At 43.8% G+C, this 14,185-nt stretch overlaps 1 protein-coding gene across 2 annotated transcripts in view; it reads left to right on the top strand.

Moving 5' to 3' along the window:
- LOC121282961 (integrin alpha-E-like) overlaps window positions 1-14,185 on the top strand; it is a 312,306-nt gene that overhangs the window by 120,819 nt on the left and 177,302 nt on the right. For both annotated transcript variants that reach the window (XM_041196807.1, XM_041196806.1), the window contains exon 14: window positions 10,257-10,372. In XM_041196807.1, coding sequence (XP_041052741.1) covers window positions 10,257-10,372 — 116 coding nt within the window. The remainder of the gene's footprint in view (window positions 1-10,256; window positions 10,373-14,185) is intronic.

The following is a 14,185-nucleotide window of genomic DNA, read 5'->3' as shown; positions in this document are numbered from 1 at the left end:
CAGCTACAGAAGCAATTAAGAATCTGTATAATGCAAGTCTTATGTATATGTGCATTTTTTTTCACTTCTTTTGGTTACACTTTTATGTCAACATTTAATAGATTAAAATAATATACAAACATATAGGCCCAGATCTTCTGGTCTCCAGATAGTTAGAGACAGGACATACCCCCCCCAAGATGCATGTTGGAACCCCTCAGAAGCCCCAGTGCATTGACTCCATGGGAATTGCCTGGGAAGTTTGAATTGCTGATGGCCAATTTCCCTGCTGCTGTAGAGCCTCTGATCAGATCTCCAACTCTGAGTTAGAGTCAGAGACTTCGGACAGTTCTGACTTACTTACCTAGATGGTTACCCAGGAAATGTTAGACAGGAAAATCCTAGTCTAACTCCTGGGTAACCATACAACTGCGCTCCAAATACTCTCACTGGCACCCCCCTAACTCCTTCCCCCCACCTAACCTGACCCAATGTCAGCACCTGACCTCCCCCAAAGACTAGCTGTCCCTCCCCGACCTCTGAACTCCCCCCGACCTGACTTCACCACCCTAGCCCCGTGCCACCATCCCCCCCCCCCCCCCGACTCCCTGACCCGATCTGATCTGACCTCACCACCCAACTGCCCCCCCGACCTCCTGACTCCCGCTGACCAGGCCAAACCTGACCTGACCTCACCACTATACTCACCCAACTCTTTGACTCTCCCTTGACCCAATCTCACCACCTGACTACCCCCCCACACTGACACCTTGACTCCTCCCCAGCCTGACCAGATCCAACTTGACCCCCAGACTTCCCCAATCCGATCAGACCACCTCACCACCCTACCCATCTGCCACCCTACCCACCTGCCACCATAACCCCTTACCTTCTAATGTCATCCACCCTTACCCATCTACACATTCATCCATTCGCTCAGACACTCATTCATGAACAGACTGAAAAGCTGTTTAAATGTCCCAGATCTTTTCAGTGTATTAGTGAACACTTATCAGAACACAGCAGCTCATGCTGTAAAAAGGGGGTGTGTCTTGTCTTGCGTTGACAATCCAGTGCTACGAGGAAGTAGTTGGATTGAAGGTATGCTCAGCTTCCAAAAAAGCCAGGATCGAATTTCTTTCCCGGTCAGGAAGACAGAGCTCTGGTGTGGCACAGAAAGGTAGGAACAGTGACAATTCGATGCTGATTGCTGCACCTCCGAAGATTCAGGCCAAAGAATAGAAACTTCCCTTTGTAAGTTATGACATGTCATAATGCAGGCTCTGGCCACTCAGATACTCCTCATCGAGGCAACAATGGAAACTATTTTGCTTTTCCCTATTTTAGAGGTGTTTGAAACCTATTTTTTTCTCTGCCTGATTTCATGACACAAAGCACCCTCTTTGTCTCTTACCGTGCCCCTTCTGCTTCTCCCCCTCCCAGAGCCAGCTTGCCTGTAAACCTGGTACCATTCTTCATCAAAAGGACAAGAGAGCATAAAAAAACATGAGCAGGAGTAGGCTATTTGGCCCCTCAAGTCTGCTCCATTTTTCACAGGATTATGGCTGATCTGATTGCAGCTTTAACTGCATGGGGTGGATATAACTTACCTGCCAGCAGGTTTGAACATGGGAACAGCATACACATTGCCTACAGGCCCAGCCCTGCCCTCTCCACAATTTTACCAGTAGCAAAGTGGCACCAGTGGGTGAACTGAGCATCTTAAAGGCAATTTTTTTTATTCATTCAAGGGACATGGGCATCGCTGGCTAGGCCAGCATTTATTGCCTATCCTTAATTGCCCTTGAGAAGGTGAGCAATTAGGGGGGTGGACAATAAATGCTGGCCTAATCAGCGATGCCCATATCCTGTGAATGAATTTTTAAAGAATTACTGCACACTTAAGAGACTCATCCTGCTACTGTGATTGAAATGGCGGCAAGAGAGGCCCATGCCAAGAACCAGCCCAACAGGTTTCCTGGTGGAGTGCAGGGATCAGGTCCCTCCTTATCTGACCCACTAGACTGATTGGAGGGCCCTATGCAAGATGTTATCCCGTCCAGGTTCCCCTCCCTGCATGGCCTCTCAAATTCTGGTCCACCCACCTGTCACCAGGGTCTGCCTGATTTGCCACTGAGACCCCCCAAACACTCACCAGTTCTAATCCAGCATGGTATGCCTTCTCATGGCCTGAAGTACTGGACAGCCGCCAACATCCTGAGGAACAGAAGTCCAGCCTCTGGTCTATTTACAACCAGTCAGCTGTTAAATAGCTGCAGGGCAGCCATTCTTCTACTGGGTGATCTCTACCTGCCACCCTGCCCCTCCCACCTCCACAACCACAACTGCAAAGGGGCAGGGACTGTGGCGCACCGTTAAATGCAGGCTCACTTTCCTGCCTGTCCCCTATCACCCTTGCCTCCCTTGTATATCAAAAATCTTTCTAATTCAGTCTTGAATGTGTGCAATGACCCAGCCTTCACTGCTCTCTGGGATAGACTCTGGGGTAGAAAATTCTAAAGGTTAATGGCCTTCTGAGAGAAGAAATTCCTCATTTCTGTCCTAAATCGGAGATCCCTTATTTTTAAACTGTGCGTCCTAGTCCTAGACTTCCTCACGAGGGGAAACATCCTCTCAACATCTACCCTGTCAAGTCCCCTCAGAATCTTATATGTTGCAATAAGATCACCTTTCATTCTTTAAACTGTAATGAGTATAGGCCCAACCTGCTCAATGTTGTTGTAAGTATGCATATTGTCTTTCGAAGAGTTCAGGAGGTTTGTATGGTTGAACAATAACTGTTTATTCATAACACATAACTATATACATATATACAGGATAAAGTCCTGACTAGGTGCTATCTTCATGTTGACTTCTACGAGACACACCACTACACTCTACTACTCCCATGTGATTTTCTGCATCACAATGTGGGCGGTACTGTTTTCCCAGTCCCACGTTAAACCTTACAGTCCTGAATACCCTTATACTACACCCTTCCCTAGTCTTTAGGACAGAGATGAGGATAATTTTTCCTCTCTGAGGGCTGTGCGACTTTTAGCCTCAGAAGGTGGTGGAGGTGGGGTCGTTGAATATTTTTAAGGCAGAGGTAGATAGATTCTTGTTAGGCAAAGGAATCAAAGATTATTGGGGTTAGATGGGAATGTGGAAGTTGAAACACAAGAAGATCAGCCATGATCTTATATGAATGATTGAGCAGGCTCGAGGGGTCGAATGGTCTACTCCTGTTCCTATTTCTTATGTTCTTACGTTCTAATAATATTTACATGCTATCTCTTCTTCCCCCCAAGTCTCTGACTTTACTCTTCCAGATTGTGTTCTTTTCAAGTTTGGAGGAGTGTTGTCTCAACTACTTTGGGCTGACTTTATTGGTCTGGAGTTGAAGTTGTGGTACTTGGTGTTTCTATATCTTGTGTACTCAAATGTATGATAGGAGGTTCACCACAAGGAATGAGAAGACTTCTCCTGTTCCGTCTGATTGTGCCTTCTGGGGTATGTATCAAGTAAGATGGCCATTGATCTTTATCCCTCAGGACAATGGCACCTTCTCTGGCAAGATCCCTGATCCAAACCTTGTCACTTCTGTTTCGCCTTAGCAGGTTTCTGGTACGGTACCTCCTATTATAATTGGAAACTTGTCACTGTCTATAGGACGGTTCTCAGTCCGGAACCTTCTGATAGTCCCTGACTACCAGCCCTGGGATTAATTTCTTTGGCAGCATGGGAAGTTGAGTGTGAAGTTTTCTGCCCATCAGCAGCTCAGTTGGGGCTAATCCACATTGCAGTGGAGTGGATCTATATGTCAAAAGCGCCGTTGGAAAGTCGTCATTTTTCTTCAAGAGTGTTTTAAAAGTGCACGTGCCCCTTTCCGCCTCACTGTAAGATTGTCTTGGGAAGCTGGTGAGGTGTTGAAATCATAATTCCTGGCAAAATGAGTAAAGTATTCATTAGCAAATTGTGGCCCATTGTCAGATATCACCTGGTCCAGGATGCTATGGATCGCAAAGATTTCTTTCAATGACCTAATGACTGATCCTGTGGTCGTTGTGTATAAATACTTCACTTCGATCCACCAAGAGAAATGGTCAAGAATGAGAAGGAAGGACTTGCCATTGTATATGAATAATCTATTCCCAAATGTTCCCACTGTCTGGTGGGAAATTGTGTGGGGTAAGGAGCTCCCTCTGGACTGGTTTGTGCAGCACCCACACGTGACAGTTTAAAATTATCTCTTCAATTGCTCTTGATATTTCCAGCCACCACACTGCAGACAGGGCTCATGCTCTGTTATGTGATGCCCAAGTGGCCTTGGTGAATTCATTGTAGAATCTCCAGCCAGAGTGAAACAGGAATGACCAACCGCTCATCATACACTAGCAGATCATCAATTACAGAGAATTGTTTCTGCAGTTCCAAGTAAATTTTCATAACATTGTCACCTGGATGCTGCAGGGGCCATCCTTATAGGCAGCACTGATGGATGCGGACACACTCTCCATCTCAAATCTGCTCCTGGTGTATCTGTTGAAGCTTTCTGGAGCTCGCTGGCAGTTGTCGCGAATTGGGACTTTGAGTCGAGCTCAGATTGATATTGCATGGCATAGTGTGGTCTACTGTGATCCTGGACAGTGTCTCTGCAGTTGTTTGATGCTTCCTCTGCATGTAGACTGTCTTGTATGCAATGTGCAAGAGATGCAAGCGAAATCTTTGAATTCTGGAGCGGACATCCTGGCGAGTTATTTCTCATCCAATAGTGAGACTAGTGATTTGTGATCAGTTTTGATGATCACTTTCAGCCCACCAATATAATCGGAGAATTTTTTACAAGCCTATGTTACTGCGAGGGCCTCTTTCTCAATAGCTGCAAACCACATCTTTGTGTCTGACAGCCTCCTAGTTGCATGATATACTGGTCAGCAGCATCCATCCAGCGGCTCTTGGAACAGAACTGCCAGTAGTCCTGTTGAAGAGGCATCTGCTGCAATTGTAGTTGCAGGAGATGACCGTCATCTTGGTCATCCCGTCAATTTACTGTTGTACTTGCTTCATAAGCGGTTGCGGTACGTTATGTGGTATAAACAAGCATGCAGGTTTGGCATTATTTCTCAGTGTTAAGTTGTATGCAGCCTCCAGTCGCCACAGCCCAGTGAAAAGTTTGGAAAATTCTTTTTAAAATTGGAATCAGATCTATGCTGGTTAATCTTGCCAATTTTTTGGATGAGTTTGAAGTCAACACAGACTTTCTTGCTCAGGAGAGAAAATTCTTGGTTGTGGAGCAGATATAATGTCTCTCATATTTGTTAGTTTTCATATTGGAGCATTGCTTGCAATGTACCTTTGACCTGGAGCTTGATGCCTCCTGGTCCATATAACTGTGTTGTAGATGGCTTCAGACATTGTTTCACTGGCCACATTTCCTGATCCAACGGGACTGATACACTGGTTCCTGTGTCTAATTTGAAATTCGTGAGGTGACCATTTACAGATATTCAGCATTCCAAAATGTGAATCTGGGATCCTTAATTTCTCCCAAGAAGCATTGTTAGAATTCATCTTGGTGTGACTCATTTACATGGGATCCTTTGCATGTCTTGAGGTTTTGGACTTGCGCATCTTTCCAAAGATTATCATGCCAAATTTAAAAGCTAATTTCAGCCTTTTTTTTTTGGAGTTTGCTCATCCTTTTGTGATAAAGCTATGTACTTTGACTCTGCATTCGATTAGGTCTCGCAACAGACCTCCATGTGCTCTGGTGGAGTCCTTTTATGCTGCACAGTGGATCTTTCCTCTGCCCTTCAGTCCCCAAGCCTGTAATGGAGCTTCTTAGGTGAGCTCTAGCTATGTATTCGAGGTCTTCAAGTTAGGTGCACTTCTCTCAAGTCAGACTGCAGCTTCTTTGCTTCTTCATTCTTAGGGATTTTGGAGTCCTTCACCTATTGTCACCATGTTGTAAAGTTGTACATTGTCACATGAAGAGGTCTAGAGGTTTGAATGGTTGAACAGTAATTGTTTATTAATAACACATAACTATATACATATATACAGGATACAGTCCTAACTAGATGCTGTCTCCATAGCAACTTCTACCAGACCCACTCCTATATTCTCCTACTTCCATGTGACTCTATTCATCATAATGTGGGTGGTACTGTTCCCCAGTCCCACATTAACCCTTACATTACTGAACTCTGATACCACAAGCCTTTCCTCATAATACAATCCCTTCATGCCAGGAATCAACTTTGAGAACTTCCTCTGAACTGCTTCCAATGCAAGCATATCCCTCCTTAAATAAGGAGACTAGAGCTGAGCACAGTACTCTAGGTGTGATCTCACCACTGTTCTGTACAATTGTAGCAAAACTTCCCTACTTTTATACTCTATCCCTCTTGCAATAAAGGCTAACATTCCATTTGCCTTCCTAATTACTTGCTGTACCTGAATGCCAACTTTTTGTGCTTTATGTATGAGGACACCCAGATCCCTCTATATTGCAGCATTTTGCAGTTTCTCTCCATTTAAATAATATTCTGTTTTTCTCTTTGTCCCACTAAAGTGGACAACCTCACATTTTCCCACATTATACTCCATGTGCCAAATTTTTGCCCGCTCACTTAATCTGTCTTTATCTTTTTTCCAACCTGTTGTGTCCTCTTCGCAATTTGCTTTCCTACCTATTGTCAGTAAGTTTGGCTACAGTGCACTCAGTCTCCTTATCCAAGTCATTAATATAGATTATAAATAATTGAGCAACTTTGGCCCTCCACTAGTTACAGTTACAGTTACTAGTTACAACCCGAAAATTACCCACTTATCCCATCTCTCTGTTTCCTGTTAGTTAGCAAATCCTCTATCCATGCTAACATATTGTCATCAATACCATAAGCTCTTGAGTAGTAACCTTTTGTGTGACATCTTATTGAACACCTTTGGAAATCCAAATACACTGCATGTATTGGTTCCCCTTTATCCACCCTGCTTGTTACATTTTCAAAGAACTCTAATAAGTTTGTCAAACATAATTTCCCTTTCATAAAATCATATTGACTCCTCTTGATTGTATTATGATCTAAATATCCTGCTACTGCTTCCTTGCTAATTCCAAATAATAATAAAAATTCCAGCATTTTCCCAATGACAGATTTTAGTCTAACTGACCTATAATTTCCCACTTTGTGTCTCTCCCCTTACTTTAATAGAGGTGTTACATTTATGGTTTTCTAAATGGTTGGGACCTTTCCAGATTCTAGGGAATTTTGGAAGATCACAACCAATGTATCCACAATCTCTGCAGCCACTTCTTTTAAGACTCTAGGATGCAGTCCCATTAGTTTTCCAAGTACTTTTTCTCTAGTAATAGTGATTGTTTTAAGTTCCTCCCTCCCTTTCGTCCTTTGATTTTCTACTATTCTTTGGAAGCATTTCATGTCATCTCATCTGCTGTGAAGGCAGATAAAAAATACTTGTTCAAGGTCTCACCATTTCCTTGTTTCTCATTATTAATTCCCCAGTCTCATCCTCTATGGGACCAATGGTTAGTAACTCTCTTCCTTTTTATATACTTGTGGAAGCTCATAATGGCCATAGTTCAATGTCACCTCAATGTGATGTTGGTCATTCTGGTAAATATTAAAACAGTAATAATAAATAATTTAAAAAGCCTTTTACATTTAGAAGTGCCCCTGTACTGTCCAATATTTAGTAATATAATAACATAACCTGGATCAGAACAAATGGAATCCATTCTGATCTGCATTGGATATAGGATCTTCTGCACATTGCCACCTGAACTAACGCTTTTGCTATTTTTTTCTGAAAACCGTTTTAATAAAATAAGGTAGATCCTAATTATGGTGAATGCTTTTGGAGGTAGATCTTGTTGGAGGAGGTGCATACTATTCAAGCCCATTTGCGGTGTTTACTATTTGTAAAGTTGCTTTATCTTACATACAATAAATAATTGTTCAGCGATGATAGTATTTAAATTTCCCCTTGCTTTTGTTCACATACAAATTCCTTTTGAAAACAAAGAAAATGGTCAAAATACACCACACTATCGATATTAACATTTTCTGATCAGCCTTCTGGTCTTAAGTGACTCAGCTTAGGATGAGCAAATTTTCCCTCGACAAGTAGGGCTCCATTTCCCCCTACCCCTTTTTTCCTTTACTTCTCTGCGAATTCATTTAAGGTGGAAGGGCAGACCCTTCAGCTCTTTCCCAATTCAGGAATTTGTCAGTAGGCCTTCCAAGCAATTGTCAGCAGACATCCCATGCTGGGGCGTGAGATGATTGGACCAAATTGTTTCAAATGTAATGCTCCCTTTGGAACGTTGAAAGGGGTGGGGAAGGGAAGATTTACTTGGTGGTGGCATCACTCTGGATGCTACCTTTCATATCAGTACTTCTGAAATGTCTTCATTTTGCCTTATCTGAGGATTTGCCTCCACTGTGGTTGACAGCACTCTTAACTGTGTCTGTCCCACTTCCCAAACCTCTGCTCTCGCCTCTTTCCCTCACTCCCAGAACCACACCAGCCTCCATATTCAATGGATCATCCTCCACCATTTCCGCCATCTCCAGCATGATTTATGTCAGCAGTGGATTCTGACTTGAGTTGATGTCATCATTCGTAACTTTAAGTCTGAAACACCTCGAATATCAACTTTCCATGTTTTGAGAGTTACCTTGCAGGAGTCCTGGCACAGATAACACAAAATTCAATTACCTGCATTCGAGTTCCCTATTTACAAATTACCCACCTGAAATTTCATGGGACAAAGAATTGACAATCTACATGGTTAATGATGAGCCTGCTAACACTGATCCCCTTCTGTGTGGCGTAATTCAATTTCACAAACCAAATTCAAATGATGCTACAGTCCCTGTATTTAGCTGTCTTCAGTCTCATGCCTAGGATTATGCATAAAACCAAACATTGGGGACTCTTGATTAGTCGACAGTTTCTAATTTCCACCCATTATTGTAGACGATGGAAATTCCACTGTAGATGATACCCGTATAACTTACAGATGATGATCAGTTAAAGCCCAATGCAAATAAAGCTGGAACTCAGGTGGCTGGATGGTAATTACATAAGTATCATCAAGAAATAACGCCTCATCTTTTGAGTGGATACTCTACAGCCTCTGGACTCAATGTTGCATGCAATCATTTTAAATCATAAACCCTACTCTTAATTGTTTCCTTTAGCTGTTTTTTTCCCTTCCCTTATTTCTCTCTCATTTTCTTTTGTTCTTATCCCATTGTCACTACCTTTGGCTTTTCACCATGAAACCTTTTTGTCACTTAATTTCTCCACCCTATCATAGAGCTTTTCTTTTGATTTTTTGCTCTCACCCTTCTGGCCTTCACTTGCTCGAAACCTATTAAATTTTGAACTTTTCTGAGTCCTGATAAAAGATCACAGACCTGAAGCATTAACTCTGGGATGTATTTTACCAGCCCGCTGGAGATGTAGCTGCCCACTGCCCGGAAGTGGGCAGTCAATTAAACCAATTAAGGCCCAATTCCCACCCAGCCAGCATTGTACCAATGTGGAGAGGGGCTGATGAGAGTGGGGAGACAACCAGTTAAACTCTGGCAGCCTCCTAGTGGATTCCATGAGGACCCCTTCTTTATGGCCACTCCATAGCCCACAGAAGACCTCACCTACTGGCGACAATGGCTGTCTCCATGGCTCCAGCACATGCTGGAGGGTGCAATTCCCTCCCCCCTCCCTGCCACCACCACAATCACCGGTGCCTGCCTGACTAGCCTTGGCACAGCACATAAGAAAAATTGCCTTGCCTTTGAGGGTGCCTCAACATGGAGAAGTTCTCTTCTTCTTCACGCAACATCACCAGCAGCCACCACTATTGGTTGCACTACCAAGCTGCCTTCCAGCTGATTGGGCCTGCAGTTCTGGGAGGTGGGCTGCCATCCTAAATTGGCCAGCAGCCCTGCCGCTGGTAAAAAGCCACACAGGGTCCTGCTGTGCATCTTGGTGCAACTTACAGTCCCCAGCACTTCCTGCACTTTGATAAAGTTCCAGCCTCTGTTCTGCCCTCCACAGATGCTGCCAGACCTGCTGAAAGTTTCTAGCACTTTCAGTTCTTATTTCAGCATCATCAATTCCTATCTAAAGCATCTTCACATCTGAAAGTTTGAAATTGGGATATGATGCTTCTCAGAGCTAAGCTGAGGTAATCCATGGTTGATTTCAATATTACTGATTTAGTGTTTGTGTTTCTGCAGGCACAGAGATTGCAATCGTTCTGGATGGATCGGGAAGCATCGATGCAGCTGATTTCCAGAAAGCAAAGGACTTTGTTATAAGCATAACAAAAAACATTTGGAAAAGGTGCCTTGAGGTAAATGATGAAAGCTGTCAAAGGCATTGGAATCTTTTAGGAACCTGGGCCAGTCAATGACAAATGCAATTCAAAACAGATGAATATAAAATGCTTACTATAAAAGAATCAAATAGGTACCAGATATTAAAAGAAACAGCGGCACACAAAAGGCAGAACAAATCCAACTCAGTCAATTACTGCCATCAGTGTACTTTCAATCACCAGCAAAGTGATGAAAGGTCTCATTGACAGTGCTATCAAGGAGCTCTTACTCCCCAAAACATGCTCACCAATGCTCGGTTTGGGTTTTGCCAGGGCCACTCAGCACCTGACCTCATTAGAACCTTGGCCAAATATGAACTAAAGAACTGAACTTCAGAGGTGAGCTGAGAGTAACTGCTCTTGACATCAAGGCATTTGACCAAGTGTGGCATCAAGGTCTCCTAGCAAATTTGAAATCAATGGGAATTAGGGGAGAAACTCTCCATTAGCTGGAATCATACCTTGGTCAAAGGAAGGTGGTTGTGGTTGTTGGGGGGCAAATATCTCTGACCCCAAGCACCACTTCAGGAGTTCCTTAGGGCAATGCCCTAGACTGAACCATCGTCAGCTGCTTCATCAATAACCTTCCCCTCATCATAAGGTCAGAAGTGACAATGTTTTGATGATTGCATAATGTTCAGTTCCATTTGTAACTCTCCAGATAATGAATCATTCCATTCCTGCATGGTTCAAGACTTGCCTTTCAGGCTTGGGCAGATAAGTGGCAAGTAACATTCGCACCACACGAGTGCCAGGCAATAACCATTTCCAACAAAGAATCTCACCATTTCCCCTTGACATACAACAGCATTAGCATCGCTGAATCCCTCACCATCAACATCCTGGGAGTTATCATTGACTAGGAACTTAACTGGACTAGCATACAGCTACCATGGCTACAAGTGCAGGTCAGACGCTGGAAATTCTGCGGTGAGTAATTCACCTGCTGACTCCTGTTCACCATCCACAAGGCACAAGTCAGGAGTGTGATGGAGTATGTCCCAGTTGCCTGGCTGACAACACTCAAAAGGCTCAAACACATCCAGGACAAAGCAGCCCATTTCATTGGCATCCCATCCATCACCTAAAACACTCATTCCCTCCATCACTGGTGCACTGTGGCTACAGTGTGTACCATCTACAAGATGCACTGCAGCAACTCACCAAGGCTCCTTCGACAGCACCTTCCAAACCCACGACTACTACCGCCTAGAAGATCTAGGACAGCAGATGCATGGGAACACCACCACCTGCAAGTTCCCCTCCAAGTTACGAGCCATTCTGACTTGGTCAGACAAATGGTAATCTACCTGAAACATGAATTTCTCTCTCCACAGATACTGCCTGGTCTGCTGAGTATTTCCAGAATTTTCTTTTTCTATCACTGTTTCACAAAGTTGTTTATAAATGATATTTATAAATGAACCTGCACTTCTACTCTCACCCTTTCACTCTTAACTACAATAGGGTTCCTCTTGTCCTTGCAGCAGCCTCCACATTCAATTCATCATCGCAGTATCACAGTTTCATTACAGTGCAGAAAGGGCCATTCAGCCCATTGAGACTGCACTGGTTCTCTGAAAGAACATTCCACCCAGTGTCACTTCCCTGTCTTATCCCCGTAACCTTGCACGTTCTCTCTTTTCAGGTAGTAATCCAATTCCCTTTTGAATACCTCAATCGAACCTGCCTCCAGCACCCTTTCAGAAAGTTTGCCCCAGACTCCAACCACTTTCTTGGTGAAAAATCTTTTCCTCATGTCACAATTACTCCTTTTGCCAATTATTTTGAACCTGTGCCCTCTAGTTCTTGATGTTCTCCTGGGTGGGAAAAGTTTCTCACTATTTACTCTGTCCATACCCCTCAGGATCTTGAATACCTCTGTCAAGTCTCCTCTCAGCCTTCTTTTCTCCAAGGCAAACAGTCCCAACTTCTCCAATCTATCCTCATAGCTACAGTTCTTCATTCCTAGAATCATTCTTGTGAATCTCCTCTGTATGCTCTCCAATCCCTTCACATCCTCAAGTATGGTGCCCAGAACTTATTTTTTATTCATTCATGGGAAGTGGGCTTTGCTGGCTGGGCCAGCAGTAATTGCCCACCCCTAATTGCCCTTGAGAAGGTAGTGTTGAGCTACCTTCTTGAACCGCTGCAGTCCATGTTGTGTGGGTACACCCACAGTGCTGTTAGGAAGAGAGTTCCAGGATTTTGACCCAGCGACAGTGAAGGAACGGTGATATATTTCCAAGTCACGATGATGAGCGACTTGGAGGGGAACTTCCAGGTGGTGCCGTTCCCATCTATCTGCTCTCCTTGTCCTTCTAGATGGTATTGGTTTTGCTAGGGCTCCTTGATGCCACACTCAGTCAAATGCTGCCTTGATGTCAAGGGCAATCACCCTCACCTCACCTCACCTCGAGAGTTCAGCTCTTTTGTCTATGTTTGAACCAAGGCTGTATAAAGTCAGAAGCTGAGCGGCCCTGGCAGAACCCAAACTGAGCTTCAGTGAGCAGGTTATTGCTAAGCAAGTGCCGCTTGTTAGCACTGTTGATGACCCTTTCCATCACTTTACTGATGATGGAAGGTAGACTGATACGGTGGTAATTGGCTAGATAAAAACAAAAACAAAAAACTGCGGATGCTGGAAATCCAAAACAAAAATAGAATTACCTGGAAAAACTCAGCAGGTCTGGCAGCATCGGTGGAGAAGAAAAGAGTTGACGTTTCGAGTCCTCATGACCCATCAACAGAACAGAACAGACCCTTCTGTTGAAGGGTCATGAGGACTCGAAATGTCAACTCTTTTCTTCTCCGCCGATGCTGCCAGACCTGCTGAGTTTTTCCAGGTAATTCTGTTTTTGTTTTGGTAATTGGCTAGATTGGATTTGTCTTGCTTTTTGTGCACAGGGCATACCTGGGCAATTTTCCACATAGCTGGGTAGATGCTAGTGTTGTAGCTGTACTGGAACAGCTTGGCTAGGGGCATGGCAAGTTCTGGAGCATAAGTCTTCAGTACTATTGCTGGCATATTGTCAAGGCCCATAGTCTTTGCAGTATCCAGTGCCTTCAGCCATTTCTTGATATCACATGGAGTGAATCGAATTGGCTGAAGACTGGCATCTGTGACCTCAGGAAGTGGCCGAGATGGATCATCTGGGTGCAGTACTCTAGACAAGGCCTAACTGGTGTCTTATCCAAGTTCACCATGACCTCCTTACTCTTTACTTAGTGCCCCCATTAATAATGCCTAAGATACTATATGCTTTATTAACTGCTCTCTCAACATTTCCTGACATCTTCAAGAAGGTATGTACACGTACACCGAGGTCCCTCTGTTCCTACACCTCCTTCAGAGGTTTTCCTTTATTTTATACCATCTCACCATATCATTCCAACCAAAACGGTTCACCTCACACTTCACTGCATTGAGCTCCATCTGCCACTTGTCTGCCCAATACACCAACATGCCTATGTCCTTTTGAAGCTCAAGACTATACTCATCACAGTTGACAACATTTCAAATCTTCATATCATCTGCAAATTTTGAAAACATGCCCTGCACACCACAGTCTAGGTCATTAATATATACCAAGATGAGTGAGGGTCCCAACACTGACCCCTGGGGAACCCCACAACAAACCTTCCTCCAATCAGAAAAACAACCATTTATCGCTAAACTCTGTTTCCTGTCACTCAGCAAATTTCTTATCCAAGTGCCTACTTTCCCTTTTATTCCATGACCTAGAATTTTGCTCACAAGTCTATTGTGTGTCACTGTATCAAATGCCT

The sequence above is a fragment of the Carcharodon carcharias genome, chromosome 10 (assembly GCF_017639515.1).
Source record: "Carcharodon carcharias isolate sCarCar2 chromosome 10, sCarCar2.pri, whole genome shotgun sequence".
NCBI lineage: Eukaryota > Metazoa > Chordata > Chondrichthyes > Lamniformes > Lamnidae > Carcharodon > Carcharodon carcharias.
This window is presented reverse-complemented; position numbering and strand designations above follow the sequence as displayed.